This window comes from Lutra lutra, chromosome 8, assembly GCF_902655055.1.
Source record: "Lutra lutra chromosome 8, mLutLut1.2, whole genome shotgun sequence".
NCBI classification, from domain to species: Eukaryota; Metazoa; Chordata; class Mammalia; order Carnivora; family Mustelidae; genus Lutra; species Lutra lutra.
The window spans coordinates 65,582,735-65,606,846 of record NC_062285.1 but is presented as its reverse complement, the minus strand read 5'-3'; the positions used below and the strand labels follow the sequence as shown (position 1 = coordinate 65,606,846).

The window sequence follows — 24,112 nt, the reverse complement described above, 5'->3', positions numbered from 1 at the left end:
GCGGGTTGAACATCTTTTCCTCTGTCTGTTTGCCATCTGGATGTCTTCTTTGGAATACTATCTTTTCATGTCTTCTGCCCATTTTTTGTTTTCAATTATTTGCTTTTTGGGTGTTGTAAGCTCTTTATATATTTTGGATACTAACTATTATATATGTCATTTGCAAATATCTTCTCACATTCAGTAGGCTTTTAGTTTTGATGATTTTCCTTTGCTGTGTAGAAGGTTTGTATTTTGATGTAGTCCCAATAGTTTATTTTTGCTTTTGTCTCCGTTGCCTCAAGAGACTTATCTAGAAAAATGTTGCTATGGCTGATGTCAAAAATTACTACCTGTTCGCTCTTCTACGATTGTTATGTTTTCAGGCCTCCCATTTAGATCTTTAATCTATTTTGAGATTATTTTTATCGCTTCTTGGCCTTTTGGCTAAGATCAAGTGTATTTTGAGATTTTTTGTGTGTATAGTGTGAGAAAGTGGTCCACCATTCCCAGCACCATCTGTTGAAGAGATGTGCTAAGTATTTTAAAAGGATCTCCTTTAGACTGATAACCTACCCAAGTCCATTTATCATCTATTTTTCAGTTGACAGAACTGACATTTAAAGTTAACTGGCTATTGGTTAAATAAACGGTCAGGTGACAAGGTTAAACATAAAGACAGTTTGACTCCAGTGCCCACAAACTACAATGATATAAAACTCATCAACATAAAATTGGTAAGCCATACAACATACTCCTGTGTTCAGAATGCACAGAGAATCTAGATTGCCTGATTCTTCCACTGGCCCCACAATCTGAGAGATAAAAAAACATGCAAGAATTTTTTTTTTTTAAAGATTTTATTTATTTGAGAGAGGGGGAAAAGGAGAGAGCACACAGCAGGAGAGAGGGGGAGAGAGAAAGGGAGAAGCAGGCTTCCCTCTGAGCAGGGAGCCCAACACAGGGCTGGATCCCAAGACTCTGAGAGTGTGACCTAAGCTGAAGGCAGACACTTAACCAACTGGGCCACCCAGGTGCCTCAAGAATTTTTTTTTTTTTTTAAATAGCCCCAAACAATTCCCATTTACAATGTGTTAGTCACTGTTCTAATTCAATCGTTATAAAAGTTCTATGATGTAAGTGGTGTTATCTACCATCCTCATCTCACAGATGAGAAAACTAAACACCAGAGATGTTCAAAACTTACTCAAAGTCCTAGAGTCTTAAACCTGGCCAACAGGATCCAGAGTCTTAAGCTCTTCACATCTATGTTTCACCCCAAGATGTTCTACAGTTGCACAACTGCAAAATGACAACTATGACCTAGAGTATCAATCTAGAAAGATGACATTCGCTACTTAATAATACATTGTTATTTTACTTCATTATCAGGACATCTGGCTTGATCTGCCATAATGCTCCAATAAACAGAATACTAAAAACACACTTTTTTCCAATTATTCTAACTAAGTGGGAAATTCTGAGTAGTTTCATTGAGTTCTTAATAAAACGAAACTAAATTGGAAACCAAACAATTTGTGGAAGGAAAGTAGAGAACTGTTAATCAGCTACCTATATCAGTGACTTACCTTGAAATACTTTCTTCTCATTCTAGTCATGTTCATCAACATAACTCCAGAGTTTACTCCAGTTTTTCCATAATACGGATGTCTGGCAAAGCGATTATACCATCCTATCCGAGGCTCTTCATGTTCTGGCGCCATTGCGGCAATTTGTGTAGAATTAAATTTCTTTAGTAAAGACCAAATATCATCAACAGGCCGTAAAAAAAGGATATCAGTGTCGACGTACAATAGTGAGTCAACTTCTTTCAGGATTAACTATTAGAAGAGATATTTGAAACATTAATTATAATTCTATTTATTTAATATAAAACATAAGAGGCTTTAATTATAAATACCTACGATAAGCTAATTTACATTAATTTTTTAAAGTAATCTTTCCTAAATCTGTCATTTTTTATAATAGTGTATATATAGAGATATAATGCTAATCTTTATATGAACTTTCAGAGAACAAAAGCAATAAAAACAAATCAGGACAAAAAACTAATAACAATTAGAAAAATAAATAAAATAAAAGCAATATTCTCAAAGATCAGGGATAGAGTGTTTCTTATAATGGGAAATAACATTAACTTAGCTGAATTTATATCCTGAATCTTAATTTCCTAAAATAAATACAGAAATAAACCAATATAAATGAAGACTTTCTGAATTTGTTCCCTTGGCCCATACACTAATGGCTGGCATCTTTGCGTCATTTGGTCTTAACTAGTAAATGATAGAGCCAAAACTGGAATACAGACCACCCAGCTCGGGAATCCATGCTGTTTTATTTTCTTATTTACTGTCTCCCAACAAATCAAAGTAAATGTGCACATACTTAGGAAGGGTGAGGACAAGATGTGTTTTAAAATAAGGACTGGCTACATTACTACTTTCTGACACATGCTAAATGTGTCTTCTACAGGGATTTTTAAGGAAAACTTTTTATTTCTGTCGTACCCACAAAATTTAGAATCCAACTCCTGCAAATTTAAATTTACTGCATGTATCAGCATATCAGTAAAACTCAATTATTAGATTAAGCTAAATCTTTTCAGTTTAAGAATATAAAGAGAAGCATTTGCTCCTTGTTCTCCTTTTCAAAATTGTTGCCTCCTCCTTCTGCTAAGGTTAAGCCATGACCTTAATGAGCAGCTATAAATCTGCAATCACCCCACTCCCCCATCAGCTGATTTAATATCAAACTGGGGGGAAAATGTGGTTTGACTGCAGAGCCTGAGTAGAGAAGATTCACTTGTTCAAAGACCCCAGTGAAAGGGTACGTATGTATATGTCTGTATGTCTTTCTCTCTTTTGGGGGCAGAAGAGTAAGGGGAATTGTTTTTTTTATCAACATGCTGTTTCTGTACCACGAAACAATGTGTGTTTACAGATTACTATATTGTTAGCAGACTTGAAAAACACTGTTAACTGTTAGGAACTACTGCCAACTGGAGATCAGACATAAGGTCAGACATTAAGTAATAGCCATATCAGCATTTTTTCTATGGTCCCTTCTGGAGGAAGAAGGAGTTGGTAGAGCTTACATTAGTTGTTTTCATCAATCTATTTCAAAGAGGGGGAAACTCAGTAAAAAAAAAAAAAAAAACAACTATCACTTAGAAAAATAAAGCACCATTTACTCAGATCTAGTTAAAAAGATGCAGAACTAGCAGTGAAATAGAGGACAATTTGACAGGTTTCAAGTATTTTTGTTTAGTGTTTCAAATTTGATTTAGGCATTTAACAGATTATATCACTAAATGATCTGGAAAATTTCATATCACAACATCAACAATTAAACTTGTTAATAATGCAGAACAAAATCAAAGAGAAATGGTTGTAACCTTAGGCTTCTGTCACCATGTATTATTTTTTCAGTAATACATTTGTTTATTGAACATCATATTGTATTTGTTTAATCCCTGCCTCCCACATCAGACAATAAGCTCTATGAAAACAAGAAACCCATCTGTTCCATTCATTCCTATATACCAGAACTTCAATACAGATTCTTGGCAGAAAATAAGGCAATTTATTAAATGTGATACTACAGTGATTCAACATAAAAATTTTGTTTTACAGCAACCTCTTCGACCTCAGGCACAGCAACTTCCTCCTAGAAACATCACCAAAGGCAAGGGAAGCAAGGGCAAAAATGAACTACTTGGACTTCATCAAGATCAAAAGATTTTGCACAGCAAACAATCGACAAAACCAAAAGACAACTGACAGAATGGGAGAAGATATTCACAAATAACATTATCAGATAAAGTGCTAGTATCCAAAATTTATAAAGAACTTATCAAACTCAACACCCACAGAACAAATAATCCAATCAAGAAATGTGCAGAAGACATAAACAGACATTTCTGCAAAGAGGACATCCAGATGGCCAACAGACACATGAAAAAGTGCTCAACATCACTCAGCATCAGGGAATACAAACCAAAACCACAAGGAGATACCACCTCACAGCAGTCAGAATGGCTAAAATGAACAAGTCAGGAAATGACAGATACTGGTGAGGATGCGGAGAAAGGGAAACCCTCCTACACTGTTGGTGGGAATGCAAGCTGGTGCAACCACTCTGGAAAACAGATGGAGGTTCCTCAAAAAGTTTAAAAGAGCTACCCTACGATCCAGCAATCACACTACTGGTTATTTATCCTAAAGATACAAATGTAGTGATCTGAAGGGGCACGTGCACCTGAATGTTTATAGCAGCAATGTCCACAATAGCCAAACTATGGAAAGAACCTAGATGTCCATCAACAGATGAATGGATAAAGAAGATGTGATATATATATACAATGGAATACTATGCAGCCATCAAAAGAAATGAAATCTTGCATTTGCAGGGACATGGATGGAACTAGAAGGTATTATGCTGAGCAAAATAAGTCAATCAGAGAAAGATAATTATCATATGATCTCTCTGATATGAGGAATTTGAGAGGCAGGGCAGGGGGTTGGTGGGGGGTAGGGAAGGAAAAAATGAAACAAGATGGGATTGGGAGGGACACAAACCATAAGAGACTCTTAATCTCTGGAAACAAACTGAGGATTGCTGGGGGGTAGGGACAGTGCTGGGTTATGGACATTGGGGAGGGTATGTGCTATTAAGTGCTGTGAAATGTGTAAGCCTGATGATTTACAGACCTGTACCCCTGGGGCAAATAATACATTATATGTTAATTTAAAAAAATAATAAAATAAAATAAGGAAATCAAGACTCAGAAACAGAAAGTCTGTAGAAAGTCTGAACAAATTCTAAAGCTAGAATTCCAGCATGAACTTTGGAATCCCAAGTTATAGTTTCTTAGAGTTTGCAGTAAACTTGGATATTTTTGGTCCAATCTTTTCATTTTATAAACATGGAAACTGAGACTCTGAAAGAGAATACATGATTTGTTTACTGCATTAGAGACTGTCAATCCAAGAAATACCAAACCATCCTCTTTCTCATTTGGCCATACTACTGTTTGGCACATTTATAAATACCAATTACTCATTATTGGTTTTGGGGAGAGGCAGTTATTATATACAGCTTTGCTTTTTGACTAGACTGTAAACTATTGAGGGAAGAGCTACATCTTATTACAATATACACAGCATTATACACAGCAGCCTCAAATCCCTTCTCAAACTGATGCGAAAATGCCAGGTGTGACACTTATTAGAAATTCAATAAATGGCTGAATAATTTATCTCTGGTGAAAAAAAATTTTTTGTGTGTTTTAAACTTACAAAGTCTACATGAAATATCTAAAACTTTTGGGGCCTTTTTTTTTTCCCCTATCCTAATCCCTTATTTGTGTGCCTCTTACAATGGCAACAGACTGAGAAAGATCCTAGGATCCAAATTTTTTGTGCATGGAAACAAAGTTACCAGTTAGGCAAACTCAGTGATCAAAATTATAACTTTTTTTTTTTTTAAGATTTTATTTATTTGATAGAGAGAGAGAGAGATCACAAGCAGGCAGAGAGGCAGGCAGAGAGAGAGAAAGGGAAGCAGGCTCCCTGCCAAGCAGAGAGCCTAATGCAGGGCTCGATCCCAGGATGCTGAGATCATGACCCGAGCCAAAGGCAGAGGCTTTAACCCACTGAGCCACCCAGGCGGCCCTCAAAATTATAACTTTAAATCTTATTGAAGACCTGGATTCAGTAAATTATATTTTAATACGCTAAGAATTGCTTTGTTCCCTTAAGAATAATAAGGAGCTAAAGTTTCTTCCCCTATAATTTATATACTTTCCACAAACTTGTGAGCTTCTTAAATTCATTATTTCAAATACTATAGATGCAGACAAAATCAACTCAAAATGAAGAGATAACCTTGCTTCTGAATATTTTTACTAAAAAATAATAATAATCTGGGAAGCCTGGGTGGCTGAGTTGGTCCCAGGGTCCTAGGATCAAGCTCTGCATCAGGCTCCCTGCTCAGTGGGGAGCCTGCTTCTCCCTCTCTCTACCTGTAGCTCCCCCTGTTTGTGTGTTCTTTGTCAAATAAAGAAAAAAAAAAAAAAAAGAGCAGGGTTTATCACCAGAGAACACTACCAAAGAACAGCTCCACTGAATAAATTGTTCTCATTCCCCTTAGAGTTCACATGCTTTAAATTTGGGGCTGTGTTAAAATATAACCTGTAAAGGGTAACGTGGCTTGGTATAAGACAGAAACAACTATTTAATGTTACAGTCTACTTCACTTCCCAAATTACAAATGCAGTGAGCAATGAGAAGGTGATATTGCCCCTGAATTTCTGCTGGCAAGAGGCCTGGCTCCAGTAACATCTGATAACCTCAATTCCTTCTTAGAAGTAAAACAGTTTACAGCACCTGAATAAGTTAAAATGTAAGAAATAGTATTTCCACAGAAATTACTTACATTTTTCATTTTTAACAGATGTTTTCTTTGTAGCTTTTATTTGTTCTATTGAAAGTTTGTTCCCTAATGTTCAAAGGGAAAATCTACATGTATGTTTATTTAACTCATATATATGCAACTCTTCATTAACTCGTGTGTGTAAAAGCAAAATTAGAAAAAGAAAAAAAATCACTAGAGAAAAAACTTACTGGCAAGAATAATCTCTGGGAAGCACATGGCTTGAAAAGCTTTTTCCACTCCACTGCATTCTCACTTGGAAAAGTTATTGGGTATAATGAATAATTAAATGTCTGCAGAAATGACCAGCTATCAAGCTAAAAAAAAAAAAAAAAAAACCTTAGTTTAGATTATTTCATTTTCAAGTTTCACTGTAAAATTATAAACCAATAGCTTATTTTAAAAAGATAAAAATTAAAAGACATTAGATGTTATGCTATACACAGTTAAGAGAAAATCAGATTCTTCTTTCCCGCCATTTGTTTTCATTCAAATTTTATATGTAGTAATATATAATTAATTATATATAATTAATATACAGTAATATACAATTTAATTAATTTTATAGGACCATATGATTCATATAAATAATTCAGTATAAATTTAAAATAATTTAATCAATTAATTTAAAATAACTTGATTTAATATAGTAATAGTCTAGGAAGACTCCACCATAAAGATCAGAGGCACAATGAAAGTTAACCACCACAAAATCACAAAGCTGCAAGCCCTGCACGTTGTTCATCTACCTCATCTTTACCTGATACATAAATCCTATCAATTCCTGAATAAATTAAACTCAAAAAAATTAAGCACTAATTTTATTACCAGAGTGTGTATACTAGAAAATGTCTACACTTAAAATCAGACCAATATGAAACTGGTTAGAAAATATCTGTCTATCTGTGTATTTTTAATGTGGATGGATATTCCCTCAACATACTCTACATTGAGCGGGAAGTCTGCTTGAGCATTCTCTCTCTGCCCCACCCCCATGCAAATAATTAAATAATTTTTTTTAAAAAATACAGTATATATTACACAAGTAATCACTCAGCCAGATGTGAACAAAACACTGAGGCTGTGTGTAAGAGGAAACAATAATTTCATTTTTTTATTACACTGCCAAGTTTCCACAGTTCCACAGCAATCTGTTGTTCTCTGAACTGTTAAGACAAGAGTAATTCCTCAGGTAATATTTTAGAAAACAATCCAAAGAGATCAAGCTCACAAAAGCATCTATCAAAAATACAGACACCAGAGGCACCTGGCTGGCTTAGTCGGTAGAGCATGTGACTCTTGAGTTTAAGTTTGAGTCCCATGTTGGTGTAGAGATTACTTAAAAATAAAATATTTTTTAAAAACTACAGACACTAGGGGCGCCTGAGTGGCTCAAGGGGTTAAGCCTCTGCCATCAGCTCAGGTCACGATCCCAGGGTCCGCCCCTCATCAGGCTCTCTGCTCAGCAGGGAGCCTGCTTCCCCCTCTCTCTGCCTGCCTCTCTGCCTACTTGGGATCTCTCTCTCTCTCTCTGTCAAATAAATAAATAAAATCTTAAAAAAAAAAATTACAGACACTAGATATATTTAAGTAAAGCTTAATACCCCTTGGACTCAAAGGTTTTGTTAGGAAACTAAAAGACTTGAGGTCACAAATAGTATTCTTCATTCACTATTTTGAACTACTTTAACTTTGGAAAACATCAAATAAATGTTTTTCTACATATTTAAACCAAACATAAAAACCAAATCAGTTTGAAATTTAATTTAGTGTATACAGAGAGATAAACTGAGATAGTGGGGAGGGGTATAATCACTATTATTATCTTTACTACTGTCTCAGAACACAAGGTAGTGAGATTTTAGGTGATTTTTCTTTTTCTTAAATGTTCTTCCCCCATATCTGTCTATTCTACTCTTCTTGCACAGTAAAATTTTTTTTATTGTTTAGGAGGCTACATGGCTGTCCTGATTAAAGAGAATATTTTTAACCCTCACAAACAGCTGTAACAGTACAGTTACACAACCAAGTTTAGACCAATGGGATACTGGCAAGACTGTCATATGCAACTTCTGGAAAATATTTATAGAGGGTAGGAAGGGATTGGCCTTCTTTACTCCTTTCTCCCTTATTTGGTTAAAATATGGGTGTGAGAGCTGAAGAGTGAGTAGACCCCTTGGAGCATGAAGGAGAAGTCTTATGTTAAAATGGCTCAGCCATAAGACAGAAGCCAGTGTCCCCGAAGACACAGAGATACCATATACCACAGCCTGCTTACTCTTATGTGAGAGAGAAATAAACTTCTATCTTGTTTAAGCCACTGTTAGTTTGGGTTTTCTGTCAATATAGCCAAACATTGTAACTAATACAAAACCAAAATAATGAACTTTCTTATCAAAACAAAAAGCCACTTCCTTCCATATTGTCAATCAAGAGCTCCCACCCCTGAAAACAGAATTAAAATCTTTGTGCACACTTTGTTTGAGGCACTCCCAAGCCAATGATGGGAATAAAATTAAGTCTTGGGACTTTCAGTCAAATCATCCTAGATCTACAGTCAATGAAATAAAACCTCCATGCTTGGCAAAGGACTTTAAACAACGTACTTCTTTTTGAAAACAAACCTTCCTCTTATACCTAGATGTGGACTCTTAGATGGAGTGGCAGCCCAACTCTAGGAGGGCAGTTAGGTACTGAGTAAATATTTTTGTTCAATGAAGGAATAAAATAACATTCTATGACAGTATACCATTAAATATTCATCTCTAGAGTCTTAACAAAGTCTCGAATACTTACTATGCCTTTAAAACTATCATGTAGTTGATCTTCAGCAAAAATATGGAACTGAAGAGGTCTGATGCTGAAAATGATAGCTGACTTCAACATGGTTACAGTTTCTTCCAGTCTTTCACCACAGGCAACCACAGCGAGGTGCATTCTCTGAATGGGCTGTACATTCAGACCATACCTAATAGAAAAGAGAACCACATTTTCCAACACTTTTAGTATAGGGTAACATGTTAACAACATGTTTTCGACCATGTTCAAAAACTGAAGTTAAAAATTTATACTTAAAAAGCAAAGAAATATCAAATTACACAACAGTACAATGTTGAACAATTACATCTTTCTGCATCCTCAACCAGTCTTTCTCAGCCAATGTTCCTCACTAGGAACCACAAAAAGAACTACTACTTTCTCAATTCTCCCAAGAATAGCACATAAGTAACACCATTCTACACAGGAGAAAAGTTAATTCATTACTCAGACTAGATGCATTAGAGCTTAATTCTCTCAAGAAACCTCCCAAATGACAAAGGGAACATCACCAACTGAAGGTTTTCTATTCAATTACATTTTAGTTTTATTAAAAAAAAAAAACTCAAAAACATATTGAAGTAGAGAGAATAGAATAAATCCCCATAGAATAGAATAAATTCCCTCTCCTAACTGCTATGATCATCCATTCAAAGGTATTCTTATTTCATCTAAAATCCCTCTTCACATCCCCTTCACTAACCAACGTATCATTTTGAAGCAAACCCAGACATAAATTCACCCATAAATATTTCAGTATTATACCCAATCTTCAATCATACTAATTACAGGAAGAAGTTTCTTTCACATAAATTTTTTCACCGATAAACATTCAGTTCCATTCACCAAGTAATCAATGAGAGGTAAAAATTTCTGAGGTGGTCTAAAATGTATTTAAACACCAGTACGGCATTTTGGAAGGAAAGATTCCCTAAACCCAAGTTACTGGCATAGGCTATGTCAGACCCTACTTCTAATACAGAGCAGGAGTGCAGAGCACCGGGCTTAAAGTACATAATAAAACTCTTGCATCTTAACGGTGAACTAATAATAATCCACTAGCATATAAAGAAAAGAATTATGTGTGACTACGTTGTTATTAAATAAAATTATTTTTTTAAAGATTTTATTTATTTATTTGACAGACAGAGATCACAAGTAGGCAGAGAGGCAGGCAGAGAGAGAGGGGGAAGCAGGCTCCCCGCTGAGCAGGAAGCCTGATGCAGGGCTCGATTCTGGGACCCCAAGATCATGACCTGAGCCGAAGGCAGAGGCTTAACCCACTGACCCATCCAAATTTACTCCACAGCAAGACTTTACAAAAGGCTAGGATTGCTTAACTGGACTCGAAGCTAAAAGCCCAGAGATTTAAAAAGTAAGCCACAATAGTCACGTGCTGTTTTGCACAGAAGTCACACAAAGACAAGTATAATAAAACCTTCTTAAGAAAATAAGTGAAATGTTCTTCAGGGTTTAAAAAAAAAAAAAAAGTCCTCTAAAATCAGTACCAGGTCTGACTCCTCCCAGGCATTTTAGCAAGACTTGTTTTAGTCACACTGCCAGCACTCCTTCCACCAATTTCTTTGGGAGGAGTACTGTCAAATACATTGCATTTGCTTTTGGTTATATGCCCCTTTTTAGCAGAAGCATTATATACAGTACAGACTTTAACACCTAAAATGATAAAACAAACCATACTTTAAAGATGTCACTGCCTACCACCCTGCCCCTAGACCCCCAAAACAGGAAATGATTGCAACTCAAAAAAATTTAAAGTAATCTTCCACCACTAGAGGAAGGGATTACTAAAACCTTGTAGTAAGATAAAGGGAAGCAGCCAACCAAGTAATTTGGTTCCAAAATGATTACTTGTCTGTAAAAATGTGTTATATTTTAACCACAGCATGAATAAGAGACAAGTCCCTATAAATTTAAAGAAATATTATCCAAGAGGTCATTTTTTAAAAAAATTTTTTAAAGATTTTATTTATTTATTTATTTGAGAGACAGAGTGAGAGAGAGTATATAAGGGAGAAGGTCAGAGAGAGAAGCAGACTCCCTGTGGAGCTGGGAGCCCAATGCGGGACTCGATCCCAGGACTCCAGGATCATTACCTGAGCAGAAGGCAGTTGCTTAACCAACTGAGCCACCCAGGCGCCCCCAAAAGGTCATTTTTAAGTCAAACCTATTTTTCTTTTTTTCCTTTTTGAAGATTTTATTTATTTCTTTGATAGAAATAGTGAGAGAGGGAACAGAAGCATGGGGAGTGGGAGAGGGAGAAGCAGGCTTCCCACCGAGCAGGGAGCCCGATATAGGGCTTGATCCCAGGATGCCGGGATCATGATCTGAGCCGGAAGCGGAAGCTTAAAGACTGAGCCACCCAGGTGCCCCTCAAACCTATTTTTCTACAGATAATACAATTAGAAAAAATTCTACAGATGATTCAAACATAATACCTCAGTGCTTCCATGGCTAAATATGGCATAACCAGAGCATAAATAGGAATTATGAGAGTAATGAATGATAACACATAGAAGAAAATGAATCCATAAATCTAAGACACTAAATAAAAGGGTTGGGAGAAGGGAAGACCCCTTCTTTAAAAACAAGTATCAGCCAATAATGTAGAAGGAAAGAGAATTCCAAAAAAATCACTATTTTGCAATCACCACTGTAACCAATAACTTGAACAAAAATAATGAATGCTACAACCACAGAGTATCAAGGTACTACCCCCACACATTACAAAGGGGATAAAGGTACTGTTACATGTAGAAGTTAATAGAGTATTTTAGATGATAAATTCTAATACAAACACTGTTAACAGATTTCCAAAACTTAGGAATAGACTTACTTCAAGTAACATTTCTGCTGTGAAGGAATCATGTGTCTTCCTTTTTTTATTTTGACAGCACAAAAAGCTTTCAGGGTATTATTCTTTTTTTTTTAAATATTTTATTTTTTTATTTGATAGAGAGAGAGATCACAAGTAGGCAGATGTCGGCAGGGAGGGGGAAGCAGGCTCCCCGCTGAGCAGAGAGCCAGATGCAGGCCTTGATCCCAAGACCCTGAGATCACAACCCGAGCCAAAGGCAGAGGCTTAACCCACTGAGCCACCCAGGCACCCAGCTTTCAGGGTATTCTTTCAGCCTAGTGTTCTCTCTAGAAAATAAAACAATGTTTAATAGTATTTAAGCCAAGAATTAGCATTATAATAAAACATGCAAAGTCAAACCAAATTAAATTTCTGGTAACAATCACCTCAAATAAAAAGTAACTGCTATGAACCATCCTTAAAAACTTGCAGTTAAGGGGGCGCCTGGGTGGCTCAGTGGGTTAAAGCCTCTGCGTTCAGCTCAGGTCATGATCCCAGGGTCCTAGGATCGAGCCCCGCATCAGGCTCTCTGCTCAGAGGGGAGCCTGCTTCCCCCTCTCTCTCTGCCTGCCTCTCTGCCTACTTGTGATCTCTGTCAAATAAATAAATAAAATCTTTAAAAAAATAAACAACAAAAAAAAAAAACCTTGCAGTTTAACAAAATGGAAAACTGTGTTCAGAAACATTAATGGCAATTTCCTTACTGTATAGCTTAAAAAGAAAATTTACCTCTCACTATTAAAAAAAAAAAGTATTGAATTATTATACTAGGTTAAAAAAAAAAAACTACTTAAAGAATTGTACAGGGGTACCTGGGGGGCTCAGTCGGATAGGAATCTGCTTTTGGCTAGCACTGTGATCCCAGTGTCCTGAGATCAAGTCCTGCTTGAGGCTCTCTGCTCAGTGGAAGCCTGCTTCTCCCTCTCCCTGCTGCTCCCCCTCCTTGTACTCTGTCAAATGAATGAATAAAATCTTTTAAAAACAAAAATAAAGAGTTGTATATAATCATGTTTGTTTGGGTTTTTCAAAGATTTTATTCACTTATTTGACACAGAGAGAGAGAAAGAGAGAGAGAGAACACAAACAGGCAGAGTGAGAGGGAGACGCAGGCTTCCCACAGAGCAGGGAGCCCAATGCGGGGCTCCATCCCAGGACTCTGGGATCACGATCTGAGCTGAAGGCAGATGCCTAATGACTGAGCTTCCCAGGCACCCTTATGTAGTCACTTTTGAAGCAAAATACAATACTTGAAAAAATCTTCAGGGTCTTACATATAGCATAAAAAAGAAAATCTAGAAACTTAACATGAAATGATGTACTAATTGTTAAAAAATATTTTTTTTAAAGATTTTATTTATTTATTTGACAGAGACCACAAGTAGGCAGAGAGGCAGGCAGAGAAAGGAGGAAGCAGGCTCCCTGCTGAGCAGAGAGCCCAACTCAGGGCTCCTAGGACCCCAGGATCATGACCTGGGCCGAAGGCAGAGGCCCTAACCCACTGAGCCACCCAGGCACCCCCGTTAAAAAATATTTTTAAAGATTTTGTTTTATTTATTTGACAGAGAAAGAGATCTCAAGTAGGCAGAGAAGCAGGCAGAGAGAGAGGGGAGGAAGCAGGCTCTCTACGGAGCAGAGAGCCCGACGCTGGGCTCGATCCCAGGACCCTGGGACCATGACCCAAGCCGAAGGCAGAGGCTTTTAACCCACTGAGCCACCCAGGCGCCCCAAAAAATATTTTTAAATAATCTGTACAAAGATAGCTCTAAAAACTAGCATGGGCCACTCAAAGTAATACACATAACATTAAATTCACCTGTAACCACAGATTCCATTACTTGAAAATCAATTCCCATCATAAAGATTAAATATTTTTAAAACTCCAGCTGCAAAAAAAAATTAGTACATTAAAAGAGAATTTTTAAGTAATAACACTAAAATTAAGAGACTGTTGAGAGGTGCCTGGCTGGTTCAGTAGGTACAGCATACAACTCTTGATCTTGGGGTTGTGAGTTTAAGCCCCATACTGGGCATAGAGCTTACTTAAAAAAAAAAAAAAAAAAAAAGAGAGAGAGAGAGAGAGATTGCTTAATGAAATAACTAAAACAAAAAAGGAAACTAGAATGATATTTATACTCAATGGCAAAAACAGATTATCCTAAAAGATCATAAAATAAGCATTAAAAACTTAAGAGGTAATTATCAATACAGAAAATATAAAGAACATAAGAAGCTCAACAAATATGGAAATACATTCAGCAAATAATCAACAAAATATAAATCACTAATACTCTATCATTTTACTCTAATAAATGCTGAAATTGTAACTCCCAACAATGCTAAGGTCATGGTGATACCTGTACATTTACACAATGTTGATGCAGACTTAAATCCATACAGTTTTTAGAACACAATTTTATAATTCATCCTCTTTAATGAGTATTTGAACTTCTTCCATATGCTAGACACTGGGGATAAGCAAGAAAGCCACAATCCTGACCTCATACAATTTACAGCCACTTGCAAAAAGACAGAATTTTAAAAGATTTCGTGGGAAAGCATGGTAACTGCCTAAACAGGGGGGAAAAAAAGACTTATGGAAGCTCACTATGCAAACATCAAAAGTAGCAGTCTGGAAGTACTGGGGAAACTCATTAGTTATTTACCAGTTGTCATGCACCTTGTTCCACATGGGGCTTACACGATGAACAACACAGTATCTATCTGCAAAGCCAACAGTCTGGAAGATGCACAACCACAACAGATGCATTAAGTATAGTGATAAAGAGGATACTGAGAAGGGGGAAGCAGTGGGTAGGGAAGGGAAATCGTTGGATAGGAAGGAATAAGCACAATAACTAAGGGAATAGGAAGCAAGAGGCTATCAGGAACAATAGTGTGAAAGGAGCTGGGTATAAGAGTCATTGTGGACTGACATGAACAAAGTGAGCCATGAGCCAGGATACAAAATACAGATGAGGGAAGGTGTGAGAAACCAGATCATGAACTCCAGTATAAACGAGAGTATGAGGCATCTGAATCAGCAAGATAAAAAATGACCAAAATGCAGCTGGAAACTCAGTTCTGGAGCTCAGAAAACAGCTCTGAAAGTAAAGGTATCAGTTAAAAAGATCCTGAGGGCGCCTGGGTGGTTCAGTCAGTCAAGAGGCTGCCTTAGGCTCAGATCATGATCCCAGTGTCCTGGGATTAAGTCCTGTGTCAGGCTCACTACTGAGCAGGAAGCCAGCTTCTCCCTCTCTCTCTGTCAATCCCCCTACTTGAGCCCATTCTCTTCCTCTCTCAAATAAGTAAGTAAAATATTTAAAAATTAATTAATTAAAATTAAAAGACTATTCTGTGACTATCCAGGGAGTGGGGAGAGAAAAGGGCAGAGTCCTAAGGCACATGAATATCGAACAGTCAGGACAGGGAGAGGAGTAGAGGAGCAGAGAGATCAAGTAGCTGAGATCCTTGTCTTAGAGCCAGAGACTGACAGAGTTGAAACAAAGAGGAAGTGGTAACCAGTGTCAAAGGGACAAAAAAAAAAAAAAAAACTGGGCCCCAGAAGAACAATTCAGAGGTCAGAGGTGACTTCACAGTAGGGGAGGAGGGTTAGTCAGATAGCCAGTGCTGCTCAGGCATGTTGAGGAGGGAAGGTGTTTTGTTGTTGTTTAAGAGCATGAAGTCAGTAGATACTCTTACAAGTCTTGCTGATGAAGAGAAACAGAGTGAACAAAGAATTCTTGAAGGTAAAAAAGGGTTGAGTGCAGGATGTTGTAGAAATTTTGTGTTTGGTTTTGTTTCAAGAACAGAAAAGACAGGAGAGGGGTGAGTGTTCTGACAAGCTGCTGGGACAAATTCGGTTGGTCAGGAAATGACTTAGATATACAGATTTCAATTACTAAAAGCCTATGCACATCAAAAGCAGTTTTTCTTTTTTATGTGATTTTATGTTCACTATATAAATTAATTGGGAGAAATAATCCCCTAGATAAGCTTTGATCAAAATAAAAGTCACACACTATAAAGAATTCCAATTGGGGAAGCTGGGACAGGCCTGGGAGGAAAACGACGCCAGCTAAGGGCCCACTGGTGCCTGGCAAAACGCGGACCTAAGGTCTGTAGTAACTGGGAATTTCAAAGAAGCTTTACCAGGTGGGCAGATAAGCTCTTAGAGTTAGGAAAACTAAGGTGCTACTCAGAGGTAACACTGCAATGTAGGGTGAGAATGATACGGCAATTGTATGGCGTCTTGGCTCGTCTCCCATGTTCAAACAGAGTAAATAAGAAGTATCCTAAATTCTAAGTAAGAAACTAAGTTTGAGAGATTTTACATAATGATTTGATACATACAACAAAATGGTTATAGATATATACTGTGGATTTAATATTACAAGTAGAGAGTGTAACAGAAAAGTATAACTTAAAATCTCAAATTCAGTAAAGTTAATAGCACAAGAGTTTACAACATTATGTATCCATCCACATGTAATTCCTTCCAAGGAATACTTGGAAGCATTAGGAAAATAATGAGTTGGAGAAGACAAAACAAGAAAAATAATAAGCAGAGCCTCCAGTATTCAGACTAGATCAACTTCCCTCCCGTACTCTTGCACTCAGTGGAGGGGGAGGGAAGATTACTGCCCATGTTGTAACCTACAAAAGGACCTAGGTTGTACAAATCAGGGTATACAGTTTTCAAGCTTACCCGGCTTTCAGAGTGAGTAGATTTATGCCACAAAGCTGGAGACAGCAAAGTGGTTGCTGTCAATACTCTAGTCATTAGCAAACTTTTATAACAATGAAAAGCTAGATATATAGAGCACAATATAGAGCGCCAATTCTCCAAATTTATGAACAAGCTGAAGGATAAATATTATCTTTAAAAAGTTAGTTTTTAGGGGCGCCTGGGTGGCTCAGTGGGTTAAGCCGCTGCCTTCGACTCAGGTCATGATCTCAGGGTCCTGGGATCGAGTCCCGCATCGGGCTCTCTGCTCAGCAAGAAGCCTGCTTCCCTCTCTCTCTGCCTGCCTCTCCGTCTACTTGTGATCTCTGTCAAATAAATAAATAAAATCTTAAAAAAAAAAAAAGTTAGTTTTTAGAAGTTTGAATAATCTGATTTAACTAACTCATGTTAGAATTTCAATCACCCAATCTTTTCCATAGCAATGAGATATAATTAAAATAATGGATTTCAATGACTCCTTCCTAGTTGTTCATGGTATGTATGATGTATCAGGAATACAAGAATATAAAAGTATATACTACTAATATGTATAAAGAACATAGTTCTTCCCACCTAAAATACTTTATCACCCAGCCTTGAGCCTGACTAATTTCCATGTTCCTCATGCAGTCACTCCCACCAGGAAGCCTTCCCTGACGCCTTAAGATGATCCTCCCTGATGACTCACTTGTTTCTCCCCGCGCCACAGCTACAACTTGTCACCCTCTATCTTTATCTCAGGGTTACTAGTGTGAAACTCCTAGAGAATGCAAGCTCCAGAAAGATAGAGCCACATTAACAAGACTCAGTCTGGTCTAAGCATCCGGCACAGTGCCTAGAAAATAGAATGAGTAAAATTAAAATTTAAATTAATGATAAAGACAGTAAAAATAAGTGGCTCTCAAAGAAATTTTACTGTTAGGGAGGGCATTTCAGGCTATTGCCTAAGTATCCCTTGCCACTATGTCAAGGAGACAGTCTGATTGCCCTTTCCTATCATCACTTCTTTCACTGGTGAAGGTGAGAGCAAGACTCCAAGGCCTTCATTATCCAGAGCCATGTACAAAGCCAATCTACTGAGTGACATACAAGCTCAATTAAGAATGTCATATCAACATTTGTCCCTTCATTAAACACTTATTTTTATCCTCATTCCTCAATATTCAATTTCTCTGACAATAACATAATCTTTCCTCAATTATCCCCAACCACATACAAAATGTTTTTTCAGCAGCTTTAAAGTAGATAAATGCCATATATATGTTTGTAAATGTCAAGGGAAATCTATCTTTATCACCTGTTTAATAGTTTATTACCCAGTTACCTAAAATTATATCATAAATGCTAAAATAACAATTTACCTTAATAACACCTAAAAACAAATTATAGCATTTTATACACAATATATACTAAAAATAAGTAATAACAACTATAATGCAGGATAAATAGAAAACCCAATCAGAAAATGAATTACTTGCTTATAAGACAATACTAAATTACAGGATAACACTTTTGTGTCCTATTACAGTCAAAAACTTACTATGTACTATCTAATCTTACCTACACTGATCTACCAATTAAATTTAGGTGCCTACCTAAAAGCCGCTTCCCAAAAGCAGTTCATTCCACAAACATCAGAGGGCAGCATCCAATAGGGATTCCAGTAACACAGAGAGAAATCTTTACACCTAACAAGAGTAAGACAGAAATAAAGAGTCCTATGTAAGTATTTCAGTTTTAAAACTAACAAGGAATTTACTTAATAACATAACAACTTACTGTTCAATTTTACAGTAAAAAAACTGCAAATCGATAAATTCAATACGGCTAAGGTAACTTGAGTTTTGGAAATTTCTCCCTTATTCAAGGTATCATTATTTTAACAAGATTTAAAACTGTTAGGTAGAGGGTAGCTGGGTTATGGACACTGGGGAAGGTATGTGCTATGGTGAGTACTGTGAATTGTGTAAGACTGATGATTCACAGGGCGCCTGGGTGGCTCAGTCATTAAGCGTCTGCCTTCGGCTAGGATCATGATCCCAGAGTTCTGGGATCAAGCCCCATGTCAGGCTCCCAACTCCACAGGGAGCCTGCTTCTCCCTCTCCCACTCCCCCTGCTTGTGTTCCCTCTCTCCCTGTGTCTCTGTCAAATAAATAAATAAACACTTAAAAAAAAAAAAAAAGACTGATGATTCACAAACCTGTACCCCTGAAGCAAATAATACATTATATGTTAATAAATTAAAAAGCAAAAAAAAAAAAAAAAAAACCTCTTAGGTAGAATATAGTACAGACTGAAAAACCACTTCCTAGTCAGGAACTCTCTAAACATATTAAAATTCCCTCCTCAGATGGCACAGAAAATATGGAAATACTAAAATTTTCCTTTGTTACTACACAGATTCCCCTAGAATAAAATGCATTTCAGCCAAACAAAATATTTGCTTACCCTGGAGCAAAATTAAAATGCCACAAATGCTGACTTTAGAAAAGGAAGAGAGGATCTTTGAAGGCTTTTAAATTAACCTTCAATCCAAACTAATCATATGGTGTTTTAAACTGGGGGGTGGGGGAGGAAAGAAGAGAAAAGAAAAAGAAAGCACACTGATATCCATGGCTCAGTTTCATTACGTACATTATCTTCGTTTCACTATATTATACAAACTAAAATGGAGGAAATCAGTGTAGTCTTTCCTCTTAGACTGCAGGTCTGAGCTCAGTAACAAGAGCCATAACACCTCATCTTACAAAAGTATGTTTTTCAATGTTACTACTTTTCAAAACAATAGTTAAGTTTGAAATTCACAGCAGTGAGGCCTCAACACTAAAGCAGTTAAGTATGAAATCAGGGTGAGTCACTAAACCAGGTCACCTCATGTCCCCTCACCATGTTAACTTTGTTTTCTCTTGCTATAAATTCAATTATATGTTACTTTTCTTACAGCAAAAGGGTCTATGAAATTTCGTACTTGCAAAGATTTCTGATCATACCTCTCACAAATGCCAAAAGTCTAGGACAGAGTATCTCAAACTCAGGCCGCACATCGAAAGCACCCAGAGAGCCCCCATACAACAACTATTATATCAGAATCTCTGAGAACTGGGTGGGGCAAAGATGGTTTTTAAAATGCTGCTTGGGGGGACGCCTGGGTGGCTCAGTTGGTTAAGCAGCTGCCTTCGGCTCAGGTCATGATCCCAGCGTCCTGGGATCGAGTCCCACATCGGGCTCCTTGCTCGGCGGGGAGCCTGCTTCTCCCTCTGCCTCTGCCTGCCATTCTGTCTGCCTGCGTTCGCTCGCTCTCCCTCTCTCTCTGACAAAAAAAAAATAAAATAAAAAATAAAATAAAATAAAATGTTGCTTGGGGGCCGGGGTGCGCCTAGGTGACTCAGTCATTAAGCATCTGCTTTCTGCTTGGGTCTCATCCTGGGACAGAGGCCCACATCGGGCTCCCTGCTCTGCTGGGAAGCCTGCTTCTCCCTCTCCCACTTCCCCTGCTTGTGTTCCCTCTCGCTATCAGATAAATAAATAAAATCTTTTAAAAAAATAAATAAAATAAAATGCTGCCTAGGGACGCCTGGGTGGCTCATCAGGTTCAGTGTCCTGCTTCAGCTCAGGTCATGATCCCAGCGTCCTTGGATAGAGCCCCAAATGAGACTCGCTGCTCAGCAGAGTGTCTCATTCTTCCTCCACCTCTCCCTCTGCTTGTGCTCGTGCTTGCTCTCTCACTCAAAATCTTTAAATAAAATAAAAATAAAATGCTGCCTAAATAATTCTATATACTACTGCATAAAAATCTACAAAGTCAGATTTTTAAAACTGATAGAAAAAAAATATTGTAATTTGGTTTACCTTTACATGGACACCATTTTCAAGCCCAGCATTAAAAAAGAAAGAAAGAAAGAAAGAAAGAAAGAAAGAAAGAAAGAAAGAAAGAAAGAAAGAAAGAAAGAAAGAAAATGTATGCAGGCCAGCAAGATCAAGAAATGTTTGTCCCCTCTCAGGCATGGTTAAGTATTTTTTAAGTCTTGCACTTCCATACTAGTGACAGGCTCTGTGGTGGTGGTAAACAGCTAACAGAGTTCTTTTCAGATTCAAGAGCTTTCACATCCACTTAAGCCTCACAACAAACTTGTTGAAATAGAGATCTCCATCTTTCAGATACAGACATTATCACAGCTTTCTTTCAACAAATCCACAATTTATTTATACTCAACACCTACAGTGTACCTTTGTTCCAAGGAGGACAAAATTAATCTGGTTATTCCATCTCCTGCTGTCAAACCTTATAGCAGTAGAAAATGGAAATGGAAAAGGAAAGTAACTACCAAATTAAATTCTTCCATAAAAATTATCCATTTAAATTATAAAGTAATACCATTTTCTGTCTCAACTTGCAGTCTTTAATCTCCCACAGCTCTTTTTTTTTTAAGAGAAAAAAAATTTTTTTTTAAGATTTTATTTATTTATTTGAAAGAGAGTGAGAGATAGCATGAGAGGGGAGAGGGTTAGAGACAGAAGCAGACTCCCCACTGAGCAAGGAGCCCAATCCAAGACTCAGTCCTGGGGCTCTGGGATCTATGACCTGAGCAGAAGGCAGATGCTTAAACAACTGAGCCACCCAGGCACCCCACAAATCTATCCTCTGTCTCTATAGATTGTCCTGTTACAAATACTTCACGTAAGTGAAATCATACAATATGTGGTCTCTCGAGTCTGACTTCCTTCAGTCTGACCCTTGAATATATTTTCAAGGTTCATCTACTGTAGTGTACTTCAGTATACTTCATTCCTTATCAGTACACTTCATTCCTTTTTATGCCCAAATAATGGATAGATATACGACATTTTGTTTAGTCATTCATCAGTTGATAGATATCTGGGTCGTTTTCCACGTTTTGGCTATTATAAATAATGCTGCTATGAACCTCTTTTACAATTTTTCTCCAAATACATGTTTTCAATTCTCTTGCATATATACCTATATACCTACAAGTGGAATTGCTAGAAACTATAGTTATTAATGTAGATGAAATTGCAGGGAAAAGGTCAAGTTTTACATAAGTTTCATAACCATAACTCAATGTCAAAACACAGTTTTTTAAGACGCAATGTTTTTCTTTCTGTCTTTAATGGAAATATAAAACATATGCACTACTGAGTACACATACCACTATTAAAAAAAAATCATAAAACACTGATGTGCTGCTGGCAAGAGGTAGCATAATTTAATGTTTCTTACTTCCCAAGCTTACATTCTCTCACTTATTAAAAAAAAGTTTTTAAAAATTGACAGTAATGGGGTGCATGGGTGGCTCAGTGGGTTAAAGCCTCTGCCTTCGGCTAAGATCATGATCCCAGGGGCCCAGGATCAAGCCCTGCATCGGGCTCTCTGCTTGACGGGGAGCCTGCTTCCTCCCCCCTCTCTCTCTGCCTGCCTCTTCTACTTGCGATCTCTGTCTGTCAAATAAATAAATAAATAAATAATCTTTTTTAAAAATAAAATAAAATAAAAATTGACAGTAGAAACTCCTTATGTACCAGTAACTGTTATCACAAGCAAAGATTAGGGGGGAAAAAAAAAACTAATCTGGAGACAGATAGCAACTGTACTTTCAGGCCAGAAAAAAATAAAGTTAAAAGATACTGGTAAAGATAGTTCTCCAAGTTCTGGTTATTAGCTGCTTTTGTTTTTATTCCTTAAAACTGCTGGAGGGGCAACTGGGTGGGTCAGTTGGTTAAGTGTCTGCCTTCAGCTGAGGCCATGATATCCAAGTCCTGGGAGGGAGCCCTGCATCAGGCTCGCTACTCTGCCAGGAGTCTGCTTCTCTCTCTCCCTCTGCCCCTCCCCACCGCTCCAATCCCAATTCCCACCCCACCCTGGCTGGTACTCCCTCTCTCTCTCAAACAAATAGATAAAATTTTGTTTAAAAGAAAAAAAAAAAAAAAAAAACTATTGGAAACAGAATATTAGAAATATACTACTACATTCCAAGAAGTAATTCTCTCAAATAATTTTAATGGGGCAAAACTGTAAGTTGAGCCTGGGTATGTCTTCCATAAACAATGACATCCAAAATCAATGAAGTCCATAAACACCAATCTTCTTCATTGTGGAATAAATTGAAATAAAACTTTACTATGACTTATCCTCAAATTTCATATGGCATAATGTTTCTAGTTCTAGATGACTTGTCTACAAAGTGATCAAGGGGTAGCACAAAGCATCTTATGGTGATAACACAGTTGTGTGTTGTTTGTTATCACAAATTTACATATGTGATAAAACTGCATGAAACTACATATACACATACCAAATACATGTAAAACTGGTAATATATGAATACAGCCTATGGGTTGTACAACCTCAATTTCTGGGGTTATAATATTGTACTATATTGATACATATTTTAATTGTAGTAGTATTATACTATGCTCATATAAAATCCTACTATTAGAGGAAACAGTGAATGATACAAGAGTGTCTCTGAAACTTCCTGTGAATTTATATTAATTTTAAAAAGTTAAAAAAAATTACCAAAAACAAAATTCCCAAAAATTTCAGTACTTAAAGAATTGAGATATTTCATGCTCAGGATTAAGCAGAGCATTTAACTATCTAAATTCTCCACAATAACAGTTCTCAGATTTTAAGTTTATTTAAATCTGTTAACAGACGGTCTTTTGTACTTTTAAATTAACCTGGAAAATATACTTTTCATTTCAAAACATCTACCATAGTCATGAGGCTTTAGTGAAAACCGTGCAGAACTTTAAGTAAGGGATAAGTTTAGGCATATCCAGCAAAAGAATGTGGAAGTCTGAATCAAGTGCTACAAGCCACCAGTGCAACCTCAAGGCACGGATACCTACACTGTGACTGTGGCAAGAAAACAGAGAAGCTCTCAACCACATTAAAGGAGAACATTCCCATGATACTAACAAATCAGCATTATTTGAAGACCATCAGTATCGGGGTCCCTCATTTTCAACTAAAAATTGTCTCCAGACAACATAATTTCTAGCTGTGTCAGGTCTTCATTTCTTTTTCTTAAATCTCTAATTTAATTAATACTTAGGGTAAAAAGGACTGCTTATACACAAAAGGCAATGAACAATTACTTATCTATTTCAAAACTAACTATTCACATCGTACCCAACTCCCTCCTCCAGGAAAAAGAAAAAAAAAAAAAAAACTGTATTAAAGATTTAAATGTTAAAAGAGTGGGAGGAAAAAACTCTCCAGTAGAAAGTTTTACTATGTATG

General features: G+C 37.0%; 1 protein-coding gene across 2 annotated transcripts in view; it reads right to left on the bottom strand.

Moving 5' to 3' along the window:
- GXYLT1 (glucoside xylosyltransferase 1) overlaps positions 1 to 24,112 on the bottom strand; it is a 59,288-nt gene that overhangs the window by 29,620 nt on the left and 5,556 nt on the right. The window contains exons 2-5 of one of the 2 annotated variants that reach the window (XM_047741270.1): positions 18,443 to 18,535; positions 9,229 to 9,400; positions 6,624 to 6,749; positions 1,569 to 1,820 (exon numbers count right to left, since the gene is read on the bottom strand). In XM_047741270.1, coding sequence (XP_047597226.1) covers positions 1,569 to 1,820; positions 6,624 to 6,749; positions 9,229 to 9,400; positions 18,443 to 18,535 — 643 coding nt within the window. The remainder of the gene's footprint in view (positions 1 to 1,568; positions 1,821 to 6,623; positions 6,750 to 9,228; positions 9,401 to 18,442; positions 18,536 to 24,112) is intronic. The other variant, XM_047741271.1, reaches the window with a different exon arrangement.